Below are 13,956 nucleotides of genomic sequence, written 5' to 3'. Positions count from 1 at the left end.
GTGCTTCGGAAGGCAGCACAAGATGGTCCAAGTCCTGTACGCACATGGGATACCTGCATAAAGTCCCTGGCTTCTGGCTTTGACCTGGCCCAGCCCCGGCCGTTGTGGTCATTTGGGAGTGAACTTGCAAATGGAAGAACTCTTCTCTGTCTTTCTCCCTTGCTCTCTTTGTTACTCTGCCTTTCAAATAAATAACTAAACCTTTAAAAAATCTTTCCTCTGAGAATTAGATTTTAATTGCTTTTGACTGAGATTATTTCAGTTGTGCATTTTGTGTGATAAACACAATAACACATTTTAAAATGTTTTTGAAAGCAAAGGCAATTGCAGTAACTTTTAAGTACATTTGATTTGTCAGATATTAGAAAAGTGATGAAGAGACACAAACATAGCTTCCATTTGCTAATTCACTCCCCGCATGTGTACACTAGCCTTAGTTGGGCAGTTTGACGCCAACACTTGATCCAGCTCTCCAATAGGTTATTTAAAGGCCTAACATCTTGGGCCCGGTGAGACAGCATAGCGGTTAAAGTCCTCGCTATATGGGCGCTGGTTCTAGTCTGAGGGCCTCACCTGCTGCCTCCCAGGGTATGTATTAACAGGAAGCTGGAATCAATAGTAATACTGGGACTCAAACCCAGACATGCTGCTGTGGGATGCAGGCCTCTCAACTGGCATCTTGACCACTAGGCCAAATACTTTCCTCTAAAAAGGTCTTTTAAAAAAAATTTATTAAAAATACTTATTGTGAGCCCGGCACCGTGGCCTAGTGGCTAAAGTCCTCGCCTTGAACACGCCGGTATCCCATATGAGCGCAGGTTCTAATCAGCTGCTCCACTTCCCATCCAGCTCCCTGCTTGTGGCCTGGGAAGCAGGAGAGGACGGCCCAGTGCATTGGGACCCTGCACCCATGTGGGAGACCTGGAGGTAGTTCCAGGTTCCCGGCTTTGGACTGGTGCGCAACACTGGCCGTTGCGCTCACTTGGGGAGTGAATCATCGGAGGGAAGATCTTCCTCTCTGTCTCTCCTCCTCTCTGTATATCTGACTTTGTAATAAAAATAAGTAAATCTTTAAAAAAAATACTTCTTGTTTTAAAGGTAGAATGATAGGGAATGAGGGAAGAATAGAAGGAGAGGGAGAGGAAAAGAGAGAGATTTTTTTTTACCTGCTGTTTCATTCTCAAAATGCCAGTAGCAGCCAGAGCTGAGCCAGGTTGAAGCCAAAAAATAGGAATTCCATCCCAGTTTCCCATGTGGGTGGCAGGGACTCATGTACTTAAGCCATCATCTGCTGTATAGGGAAAGTTGGGACTCTTCGTAGCCTTTCACTATGGGATGTAGGCATTCTAAGTGTTTTTTTTTTTTTAAAGATTTATTCATTTTATTACAGCCAGATATACACAGAGGAGGAGAGACAGAGAGGAAGATCTTGCATCCGATGATTCACTCCCCAAGTGAGCTGCAATGGGCCGGTGCGCGCCGATCCGATGCTGGGAACCAGGAACCTCTTCCAGGTCTCCCACGCGGGTGCAGGGTCCCAATGCTTTGGGCCGTCCTCGACTGCTTTCCCAGGCCACAAGCAGGGAGCTGGATGGGAAGTGAAGCTGGATGGGATTAGAACCGGCGCCCATATGGGATCCCGGGGCGTTCAAGGTGAGGACTTTAGCCGCTAGGCCACGCCACTGGGCCCCTAAGTGTTTTTTTTTTTTAAAGATTTATTTATGGCTTTTATTGGAAAGTCGTATTACAGCGAGACAGAGACAAAGATCTTGCAGCCGCTCATTCATTCCCCAAGTGGCCACAACGGCCGGAGCTGAGCCAATCTGAAGCCAGGAACCAGGAGCTTCTCCGAAATCTCCCATGTGGGTGCAGGGTCCCAAGACTATGGATTGTTTTCTACTGCTTTCCCACCCCACAAGCAAAGGAGCTGGAAGGAAAGTGGAGCAGTCAGGATATGAACTGGTGCTCATATGGCATCCCAGCGCTTGCAAGGCAAAGACTTTAGCCACTATGCCACCGCACCGGGTACCTCAAGTGTTGCTTTTAACGTGGTACACCACAATGCTCACCCAAAAAAATCCTTTTGTTTTTTTAAATTGATGCTTGAAAAATGTTTGATCTGTTTGCTATCATTCAGCTTTTTAATTATGTTTTATTTTCGCAGATTTCGTTATATTATCCTGAAGCAGAAGTTTTTAGAAGCTTTATGCGTTAACAATGCAATGTCAGCAGAAGATGAGCCCCAGCATGTAAGGTTTTTATTCCTGAAGGTTTGCGCCATAGTCTTGCTTTCAGTCATAAGTTTTATTCACCAAAACAAAAGATTCATGTCCTGGGTTTTCAATTTTATGAGTTAGGATGGGATTGGGAATGATATTTTGAATGGAGTAGTTTCAGCCTGCTGTGTTTCTAAAGTTGTACCTTGATTTAAGCCAAGATGATCTGTGAGAGTAGCTAAGTGAAAGAGTGTGTGTTCCTCCCTGTTCAAGGTAAGTTAGACATGGAAGATGTGTGACTTAATCACTTGTTATCATTGTATGTTTTCCTTTTTTAATAAGGATGTGTTTATTTATTTGAAAGAATTACAGAGAGAGACAGATTGTATCTGCTGGTTCACTCCTCAAATGGCCATAGTGACTGGGCTGGTCCCGTCCAAAGCCAAATCCAGGAGTTTTATCAGATCCCCCACATATGTTACAGGAGCTAGTACCCGTATCGGATGCCAGGATATCAGCTGGTGTCCCTGGCACTAGCTCAACTCATCATGCCACAACATTCACCATGTTTTCTCCTCTCTTCTCCTCTGCTATCTCCTCTTCTCCTTTCTCCTCTCTTCTCCTTTCTCCTTCTTCTCTCTCTCTTCCCTTCCTTCATTCCTTCCTTTTTAAAAGATTTCTTTAGGCCTGGTGTGATAGCATAGTGGTTAAAGTCCTCACCTTTTTTTTTTTTTTGTAAGATTTATTTATTTTTATTGCAAAATCAGATATACAGAGAGAGGAGGAGAGACAGACAGGAAGATCTTCCATCCAATGATTCACTCCCCAAGTGAGCCGCAACGGGCCGGTACGCGCCGATCCGATGCTGGGAACCAGGAACCTCTTCCGGGTTTCCCACGCGGGTGCAGGGTCCCAATGCATTGGGCCGTCCTCGACTGCTTTCCCAGGCCACAAGCAGGGAGCTGGATGGGAAGTGGAGCTGGATGGGAACCGGTGCCCATATGGGATCTCGGGGCGTTCAAGGCAAGGACTTTAGCCGCTAGGCCACGCCACTGGACCCTAAAGTCCTTGCCTTGAACACGCCGGGATCCCATATGAGTGCTGGTTCTAATCCTGGCGGCTCCACTTCCCAGCCAGCTCCCTGCTTGTGGCCTGGGACAGCAGTCAAGGATGGCCCAATGCTTTGGGACTCAGCACCTTCGTGGGAGACCTAGAAGAGGCTCCTGGCTTTGGATTGGCTCAGCTCCAGCCGCTGCAGTTGCTTCGGGAGTGAATCATTGGATGGAAGATCTTCCTCTCTGTCTCTCCTCCTCTCTGTATATCTGCCTTTCCAGTAAAAATAAATAAATCTTTAAAAGAAAAATATATTTCTTTAATTCTTTGGAAGAGTTACAGATGGGGCAGGGAAGAGGAGACCTTCTGTTACCTGATTCATTTCCCCAATGGTCATAATAAGCCAATCCTAAGACAGGAGCCAGGAGTTTCTTCTAAGTCTCCCACATGGATATGGGAACCCAAGCACTTGGAACATGCTTGGCTGCTTTCCTTGGAGCATTAGCAGGGATCTGGATTGACAGTAGAGCACACCAGCACCCATATGGGATGCCAACATGGCAGTGGGAGGCTTTTAATCGCTATGTCACAATGCTGTCCCGCTTCCCTGCTGTATTAGAATTTTCTTTGACCCAAGGACAGTTTTTTAATGAAGTGATTTATCTTCCTGATTAATTTAATACTATTGGAATCTTTTTTTATTAGAAAATTACTTTTAAAAGTTACAAAGTACTGCTGTATTTAAAACCAAGAAAATTGTACTAAATTTGAGTGTTCTCTTAGATAAGTTTTTTTAAGTTCATTTGGGCTGCTATAAGAAAGTTTGATAAACTGTGGGTGGCTTACAAACAGAAATTTAGTTCTCATGGCCCTGGTAACTGATAATTCCACGATCAGAGTGCTGTCAGATTCAGTGTCTGAGCTCAACTCTGGTTCATAGTAACACCTTCTAGCTCTATCCTCACACAGTTAAAGAGGCTTGCTGGCTCTAAAGACTGTGTTTGATAGGTACACTAATCCCTCTTATGATGACTGAATGCTCATGACTTAGCTATTTCCCAGACATTGTACCCTTCTAATGCCAGCAATTTGGGGATTTGAGTTTAAGCAGGAATTTGTGGGGTGGTTACAGTGGTGGTGGTGGTAGGGATTCAGACCATAGCAAAAACCAAAGTTGTGACTTTCATATATAGAAAAAAAAATGCTTGCCAGATAATGATGTTCACAAATGGAAAAAACATTGCAATATGAATCAATAAACTTAATTTTTATTTTGAGACTTTTTAAGCTGCTGGTTCACTCCCTAAATGGCTACAGTGGTTAGAGCTTGGATTGTCAAAAGCCAGAAGCCAGGAGCTATTTTCAGGTCTCCCATGTGGATGCAGGGGCCCAAGTACTTGTGCCACATCTACTGCTCTCCTAGGTTCCCTGTCAGGGAGCTGGATGCAGAAGGGGAGCAGCTAGGGCTCCAGCTGGGGACTGTATGGAATGTTGGTGTCACAGGTGGCACTTTACCCATTTCATCAGAGCACCGGCCCCTGGTTAGTGTATATGTAGTAGGTTAACTGTAGGAAGTTCTCTCTCTTTATTTGCTTTATATCCCCACACAAATGTCCTAAGGTAACTTTTAGACCAAAAATGGCCCTTTACTTTTTGGGTAAGCTGGAATAATAGCTTTCTATACAATTGAATATTTGCATGCTTCAGTTTTATTTTCTAGAAGACTCAATTATTGTTACTCTTAGTAAGAATTAAACATTTCAAAATAAAACCCTGAACGTGAATTCAAACACTAATACAGATAAAAGCTTATGTGTTAATTATAGCCAAATTATTTATTCTTTTCATTTTAGTCATGACATTTTCCATTCCTGAGTTGGAAGTTGTTTCAAGCAGTAAAAACTGTATGAGTATACTGACACTGAAATTTATCCCTAATAAATAGTTTTCATGTTTCACAGCATCTCTGTTTATCGTAGTCACATTCTTTCTTACAGCTGGAATTTACCATGCAAGAAGCTGTGCAATGTTTACACGCTCTAGAGGAGTACTGTCCTTCTAAAGATGACTATAGCAAGCTTTGTTTGCTTTTGACTTTGCCTCGTTTGACCAATCATGCCGAATTTAAGGACTGGAATCCCAGCACTGCACGAGTTCACTGTTTTGAAGAAGTTTGTGTCATGGTTGCGGAATTCATCCCTGCTGATAGGAAGCTAAGTGAAGCTGGTTTCAAAGCAAGTAATAACCGCTTATTTCAGCTTGTGATGAAAGGCCTACTTTATGAGTGCTGTGTAGAATTTTGTCAGAGTAAAGCAACTGGAGAAGAGATTACAGAAAGTGAAGTCCTGCTTGGCATTGACCTGCTGTGTGGGAATGGTTGTGATGATTTGGATCTAAGCTTATTGTCATGGCTTCAGAATCTGCCATCTTCTGTCTTCTCTTGTGCTTTTGAGCAGAAAATGCTTAATATTCATGTTGACAAACTTCTGAAACCTACAAAAGCTGCATATGCTGATCTTTTAACTCCTCTTATCAGCAAGCTTTCTCCCTATCCGTCATCCCCAATGAGAAGACCTCAGTCAGCTGATGCCTACATGACCCGCTCTCTGAATCCTGCTTTAGATGGCCTCACCTGTGGACTGACCAGTCACGATAAGAGAATCTCAGACCTTGGAAACAAAACTTCTCCAATGTCACACTCCTTTGCTAATTTCCATTACCCAGGGGTGCAGAACCTCAGCAGAAGTCTCATGCTTGAGAATACAGAGTGTCACAGTATTTATGAAGAATCCCCTGAGCGGTAAGCATTTGCTCATAAAAATTAGGAAATTGCAACTTAAGTGTGAGATAATCTGACTATTATTTGTGTTTTTTCTTAATGTTGAAGTCTCTTTAGTTGCAAGTTTTCTTTAAAACTTTAGAAAGAGCTTTAAAATTTTGATAAGTAAGCTTACAAGGGAAAATCTTTATTTTATATATTATTTAGGGCTAAAAAGGCAATACATGTACTATGTAGAAAATTTGGAAAATACAGAAGAGTAATAATATGAGAATTAAAACTTTTAATGGCTACTCCAGGCCCAAGAACAATCTTCCCTCAGGGTGAGTAGCCATGAGGGGAACTTGGGAACTGGATTAATGTCCTAGCTCTGCCCTGCCGCCAAAAACTGGTGGTGGGACTAGTCTGGGAGGATTCCAGACCTTGGGGTTGGGGGCGGCTTGCAACCCCCCACAGTGTGGCAGCTGTGGGAGGTGCCCCTGCCGGGCGGGATCCAAGACTGGGGACTCAGGCCAAAGCCACTGGCTTTGGCTGAGTCCTTGGCTTTGGGTGGCCAGTGCACCAAATGGTGCCAGGCTCTGCCTGCTGGCCGCCCAGCGACAAGCTCTGGGTTTTTTATGATATGAAATAGCTGCTTATCGACACCCATGAACAAGGCCAGCTTTAGTGTAGGTGAGACATGAATTCCTGGTGATTCCCAGTAACAGGGTCATGAAACTTTAGGGCAAGAGTGGGACTAAGACCTGAAGGTTTGAAGGGGAGCGTCCATAAGATCTATTTGGGCCAGACTGAAACACCAGCCAAATTAGGAATCCTGAGAATGGCTATTAGCATAGAGTTCACTGACTGCCACACACCAGTCCACACCAAAGCTATGGACGGGGGCCTGTCTAGCTGGGCACCATAACTTGACTGGGTGATGGAACAGTGGACTGGTCACATCCAGCAGGGTCAAGACACTTACCAGCACGGGAGAGAATTTGGTCTGGGCGGTAAACTGTATGGGAGAATTGTGGGCCTAACCCTGTGGAAATACAAGTCCCTCAGGTTAGCTCGTGAACTGGGGTGGCGAGGGGCTAAGCTAGGAGTGACCATGGCACCTGCCATCTCTTATGGGTAAAGGAACCAATGGCATTCTGGGCAGGTCAAGGCAGCACCACCCGAAGGTGCATTCTAAAACAGGAAGTGGAGTGGGCTGAGCTGCAGCCCAAAGGGGGCAGACTGGGCAGGGCCAAACAAATTTCAACTGAAAAAAAAAAAAAAACAAAAAACCAAAAAGAATAGAAATCAGGATGGAGCACATGTCATTCCAGCCCAGGCTCTTAGAACAACTGGTCTACAGGAGGCAGGGGTACAATGCCACAGCATTGAAGGCAAAGGCTGAGACAGATGAGGGGAACACCTGTGGGCCTCATGTGAGCTAGATTGGGGAAGGGCCTGATTGGGCTGACTATTCCTAATGGTGCAAGCAAAATTAGAGTGGGCGAGGGTTGGTAGGGCTTTGCCACATCATCAGATGGCAGAGATTGGCACCAGGGGCAAATTCTGTTAAGTTAAATGCCAGAACCACCTGGAGAGTGCGCAATCCAGAAGTTGGAGTGGCCTGGTAGGGAGATAGTGGGCACCTCCCTCGTGGGTAACCACTCCCACTGGAGAGCATGAAAACCAGGACAGGGGCAGGGCTTGCTAAACAGAAAGGCACCTGCCAGTATGTGTGTGGGCTGGATAGTAGGCTGGTTGGGTCGAACTAGGTTTTAATGCCCATTGGCAAGTACCAGAGCTTAATGGGAGGTGGGACAGACTGAACAATCCTGCGGTACATACTCGCATGCATGGGAACCAGGGAAGGGAGCAGGCCTGGTGGGAGTTATGGGGAGTCACTCCAGATAGGCTGCAACTCCCACTGGTTTGCATGAGGACCAAGTATGAAGTGGGTAGGATCGAGCTGGACCACAATACCCATTGGTCCAAGTGGATAACAGGGCTGGAAACAGAACTGACCCAGCGGAGACTAGTCACATTAAGCAGGGCCATGACATTAACAAACACTCTAGAGAACCAAATCCGGGGGAAGATTTCTGTGGCGGATGTGTGGGCTAAACCCTATGGAAATTTTAGACCTACAGGTTACTTCAAGAGATGGAGTGGTGTTGGACTAAGCTAAGTGTGACCGGGGAGCTTGCCATCGATCACAGATTGGAGAACTGACTGCAGTCTGGACTAGTCGGGGCAGTGGTGCTCAAGAGTACATCCTGAGTGGAGTATGGGGTGGGCCGAGCTGCAACGTTCACCAGCACATGCAAGGCCAAGGGGAGGGCCGGACTGCGCCCTAAAGCCCATGTGTGAGAACTGGGTCAGGGAGGGGATCAGGGGGAGAAACTTGGGAAGCTCCCCTGGCAAGTCATAGCTCCCACTGGTGAACAGGTGGTCCAGACCTGGGGGTCGGACAGGCTGGGCAAATTTGCACCAACGGCCCGTCAGTGTATGAAAAGGTGATGGAACGGGCGCACCGGGCAGTACTGAGCAAACCTTAGCCCACAAGTAAGATTGGAAACCAGGATGGAGCACACAACATGCCCAGCTAGGTTCTTGCACCAACTGGTCTGCGTGAGTCACAGATTTTGAGCCACAGTGTCTAAGGCAGGGGTCGCGACAGGTGACAGGCTACGCCAAGCTGAGTCAGAGCAACCACTGACATGCTGAACACTGGCTGGTAACAGGCCCGGTTGGGGAGCTATGGGGACGCCCTAGCTGGGTGGAGGTTCCCACCAAGGGGCGCACGAGCTGGAATGGGGCTGAGTTCTGATTAGGATACAGTTGTAGCCTCACTTACCACAAGTGTGGACTGGAACTGGAAGCACCAAGCCAAGCTAGACTCCAGCATCATCTGGTGCTCTCGTGGACCAGGGCAGATGTGGGACGGACTAAGCTAGGTCTCAGCCCCTACTGAGCCACATGTGAGCTGTATGTGGGTATGGACGAGCTGTGGCTGGGCTGAAACATCCAACAGCAATAACCAGATTGGGTTGAAGGCCAGTCAGGAAAGGCCACTGTTCCTGCTAGGACAGGAGGTGAACTGAGTAGGGCTGGCTCATGGACCCGCTGGTATGCATGAAATCTGGCACTGGGAGAGGTTCTGATGGAGGAGCCTGGGCAACCGCTCTGGTAGGACACAGACCCTGCAGGTAAGCTAAAGAAGCATGGAAGGAAACAGCCAAGAGATCATGGAAAGTGTCCCACTAGCAAACATTTGGCATGGGTTGGGGGCAGACCAGGCTCAATCAGTCCACGTCATTCACTGGCAAATCCGAACACTGGAACAGAGCGTGGGTCGAGCCAGGTTTGGGTCGTGACAAAAGCAGTACACAACACGAAATGCCAAGGTGAGGTTGCCTGTACTGGATATGACTGCAGCACCCAACTAGCACATGTGAGAACCAGGAAGGTATGGGGCAGAACCAGCAGGGGAATAAGGGGAGGGTTCCCTTGGACAGCTACTCCGACTGGAGAGCGTGAGCTGGGATGGGGGCAGACCAGACTTGACAGGGCTACAGCACTTGTGCGCCTCATGTGGACCAGATCAGGGAAAAGCCAGGCTGGGCCGATTATTCCTACTGGTGCAAGCAAAAATTAGAGTGGGTGAAGGTTGGTTGGGCTTAGCCACAGCTTCAGCTGGCAGAAGCTGGCACTGGGGGCTAATTCTGTCAAGTTAAACCACAGAACCACCTGGAGAGTGTATAATCCGGGAGTGGGAGAGGCCTGGGAGGGAAATAGTGGGCTCCTCCCTCTTAGGTTACCACCCCCAAAGGGAGGGCATGAAAACTAGGACAGGGGCTGGGTGGCTAGACAGAGACACGCAACAACATCCTTGAAGGCTGGATAGTGGAGCTGGTTAGATGGAACAAGGTTTCAATACCCATGAACATGTATGAGAGCAGAAGGGGATGTGGGACAGATTGGACTAGTCTGCCACACATACTGGCAAGCACGGGAACCAGGGTAGGGGGCGGGTCTGGTGGGGGTTATTGTGGGTCGCTCCGACTAGGCTGCAGCTCCCACTGGTTTATGTGAGGGCCGAGTATGTGCTGGGCAGAACCAGGCTAGACTGCAAACACCCATTTGTTCCAGTGGAAGACAGGGCTGGAGACAGAACCAACCCAGCAACTGCAGCCACCAGCTGATCAGGGCTATGGACTGTGCCGGGCCCTGTGCTTGCTAGCACATATAAGAATCTGGTCTGGGAACACCTCAGACAAAGTTTCTTTGGGGATCCCCCCAATCAAGCTTCCGGAGTCAGAACCCTAACCAAGAAAAGACGGAGGACAGAACAAATCAATCAGCCACCTCAGCTATATGTTGGCAATGAAAATACTGGGCAAACAGAGACTCCATGATGGACTATGTCAATCAGTGGATTCTCCAACGACCTCGTTGTGCTTGGAGTGGTGAGACTGGCAGCAATTCAGAACTGTTGAACTATCAAAACCACTTGAGCAAGACCCTCGGAGCATGCCCAAATCTGGGACCTGGGGTGGGTGGGAGACTGGGTGGGGCTTCTCCCTTAAAATCCCCTTTTACATCAGATATATTAAAGAAACAATATGGAACTAATTGTCTTGCACATCTTCCTGTAGTGCTTAAACTTTTTTACCCTAATTATGTCAAGATTGTAAAAAAAAATTAAAAAATCAGCTTTTCATAATTTTATACTTAGGTGACAAGTCTCTTTTCTTGTGAATGCAGTTTTTAAACATTGGGAGTATTCTGTACATGGCTTCCCATAATCTCTTTTTTACTTGAGAAGTCATAAATGTTTTCCCTATGCTTTAACATTTCATGAGCTCATTAATTAATAATTACTGTATAATATTGCATTGTATGACTTTCAGAAATTTTAAGTCCTTCCTGTTGGAGGACTTCAACTTGTTTCTGCTTTTTTTATCCTATAAAACAGTACAGTAGTTAACAACTTTGTACATCCAAATCTGATTATTTCTATCTCTTTTTTGATGATTAAGTAAGTGCTAAAGTTATAGTTTTTTTCTTGAAACCTACCATGATATAATAATCACCTGATGAAAATTTCTTTGTTCATGAGAATAGGAAGCATTCTGCCTTTCTCTTTCAGGGAACCCATTGGGGCTTCTGGGTGGTTTCCTGTAACTCAGGAGTTAGTACCATGAAATATTACTCTTGACTGATTTAGTGTTTTCTCCCCCCGCCCCACAAAAGAGCATTAAAAAAGGATTAAAAGCTAAATTGCTTCATATGACGTAGGATAGACTGAGGCATTGTTTGGAGAGGAAGGGTCCTGCACTTAGAATTTTTATTTAGAGCAAGTAGGGATCTTTAGTTCAGACATTAAAAATAAAGGATTAATATAGAGGGAAGCATTTCTTGTTAAGTTACTGAGACTTAACAGTAGGGAAGAGAAGGGAGTGTGATAGTTGTGTTGTTCTTTAAACAGAAAGGAAATCTAGCGAAGATCAGTTAAGTGAGGTACTTCGTGAAAGTGAGGATGACTTAGTGTGTCTTCCCAAGAAAGATGTTCTATGGTGATGAAAATAGATGAGTTTAATGTCATATGGGAGCACCCTTTTAAATCCCAAAGAAATAGGGGATTTTGAGCATTGGCAGAGACTATTCCAAATGTCTCTTGGACTTTCCAGTGCCTTTTGAGAAAAAAGATTGTTAGCTAGGGTTCTGGGCTTCAGTTCTGGGGGAACTGCTTGTGTTACAGGAGTAGCATGGTGAGCACAACTATGGCCTGTTTGGATTTGTATATCAGGATTGTCTTGTGTGGAAAAAAGTTGCACAGAAATCTAGCCAAATCTGTACATGTGCCATTTCCTATATAAAAAAGTAGTGGAAATTGAGGAATGACTGGATAAATAAGGAGAGAGAAGTGTATTGTGTTTAGATCGTAATAGAAAAAGAGATGTAATACATACATTCTCTGCTGAGGAGTCATTCAGTGTCCCATCCCTGAATTAAAAAGTTAATGAGGCAGAGCTGTGTGGAATAATGGATAGAATGTGATTTTTGAAGTCAAACTTGGGTTTCAGTGGTAGTTTTTGGCATTTGTTTGCTGTTTCACCTTGGAAAAGTTGCTTAATCTCCCTGAACCTCAATTACCACATCTGTAAAATGAGACTGTGATTTGGACATTGAGATAAACTTCCTGGCTGAGTGACAGTCTTTTGACTGGTGCTCAATAAATGTAAATTTCTTCCTTTCAGAGTCTTGATGACACTGTTTTAAAAGGATTGCTAGTGAGATGCTGTGGGAGAGCTGTGGATGAAGTATAAAAATGTACTGTGGAACAAGTTTCCTTGTTTTGAAAAATATTTTAGCTGTAATTTAAAAAAATGCTGGGAATTCTTGTATTACTATTTGTTTGGAGTCAGGGTCCATTTAAATAATGTTTCAAATATTTACTGTGTGCTAATACTGTGCTACATACTGGGGGTGAAGTTTTTTTTTTTGTTTGTTTTTAAAATTGATTTATTTGAAGGCAGTGAGAGAAGGAGAGCACAGTCTTGAATCTACTGGTTCACTTTTTCAATGGCTACAGTGGCTAGTCTGGACCAGGCTGAAGTTAGGAGCTTCATCTGCATCTGGTACATGGATACAGGGGCACTGCTTTCCCAGGCACATTAGCAGGGAGCTGGGTTGGAAGTGGAGCAACCAAGGCTCAAATAAGCACCCATATAGGATGCTGGTGTCACAGGTGGCAGCTGAACCCTGTACACCACAATGCCAAATCCTGGGGAATATAATTATCCAGCAACTATGGTAAACAAGGAACTAAAACAAAAGAAAGGTTGTAAGAGAGTGCAGTGTTTAGTAAGGTTATCTTTTTACTTACACAGAAACAAACTCCATTCAGAAAAAAATTGGTTCAAACGTGGGCTTTGGGTATTCAATGTAATGGCCTTCAAGTCTAAGTCTCTTTGAGTATAGTCTAGCATTAGATTTGTAGTCCAATCACATTTTCCCTCTGTTTATTATCTGTGCAATTTTAGGTGACTTACTTGTTTGCTGAATCTATTTTCTCTTTGTGGACTGAGTTATATTTCACTGGTTATTGTGAAAGTTAAATGGGATAATGCATATGGCATTTCCGTATGAATTACAAAATTAAATGTTACTTTGTAAAGGTACTTGTGTTCTATCTGTACAGTTAATAACCCTTGCCTATTGTATCTTTTTTTTTTTCCTTTTCTTTTTTTTTTTTTAATTATTTATTATTTAACTTCAGTAATTACATTGTATTATGTGACACAGTTACATAGATACTTGGGTTCTCCCCACCCCTCCCCAAACCCTCCCACCATGGTGGATTCCTCCACCTTGTTGCATAACCACAGCTCAAGTTCAGTTGAGATTTCCCCATTGCAAGCGTATACCAAACATAGAGTCCAGTATCTTATTGTCCCGTCAAGTTCAACGGCTTCTTAGGTATACCCTCTCTGGTCTGAAGACAGAGTGCCTATTGTATCTTATGACCATAAAAGGAGGCTTCTTGTGGCCATTAGCAATTTACACAGCTCTTTTCAGTTCTGCCCCTGGATGTGCATGTATGTATGTGTCTGTGTTTAAGTACTTGGTAACACAGGTTCCTGAAGACTAGGCCTTTGTGAGGATAACTGGCTCTGCTTTCCTGAACCCTAGATTTTGTCTGATATGTCTTACACTGTATGCGTGGAGAGGCACACAGCCCAACTTCTTAAATACAGAAATTGTTTTACTTTTCTGATTGCTTCCACAGAACCTTGTGGCAGTAGGGGTTTAGGTAAATGTCTTTGGCATTTATCGTCTTTGGATGAAGTTGCTGAAGATTTTGAACAGAGTAGCTATGAAAAGTAGAAATTGTTAGTGTTTTTGAAGAATATTAGAAAAACCTGA

The 13,956-nt window shown here is 44.8% G+C and overlaps 1 protein-coding gene across 7 annotated transcripts in view; it reads left to right on the top strand.

Moving 5' to 3' along the window:
• WDR47 (WD repeat domain 47) overlaps positions 1–13,956 on the top strand; it is a 92,585-nt gene that overhangs the window by 39,705 nt on the left and 38,924 nt on the right. For 4 of the 7 annotated variants that reach the window (XM_058659903.1, XM_058659895.1, XM_058659909.1 and 1 more), the window contains 2 exons: positions 2,165–2,270; positions 5,267–6,069. In XM_058659903.1, coding sequence (XP_058515886.1) covers positions 2,165–2,270; positions 5,267–6,069 — 909 coding nt within the window. The remainder of the gene's footprint in view (positions 1–2,164; positions 2,271–5,266; positions 6,070–13,956) is intronic. The other 3 variants (XM_058659914.1, XM_058659919.1, XM_058659922.1) reach the window with 2 other exon arrangements.

The sequence above is a fragment of the Ochotona princeps genome, chromosome 2 (genome assembly GCF_030435755.1).
Source record: "Ochotona princeps isolate mOchPri1 chromosome 2, mOchPri1.hap1, whole genome shotgun sequence".
NCBI classification, from domain to species: Eukaryota; Metazoa; Chordata; class Mammalia; order Lagomorpha; family Ochotonidae; genus Ochotona; species Ochotona princeps.
The sequence above is the reverse complement of the archived record's forward strand: the minus strand, read 5'-3'. Positions and strand labels throughout refer to the sequence as shown.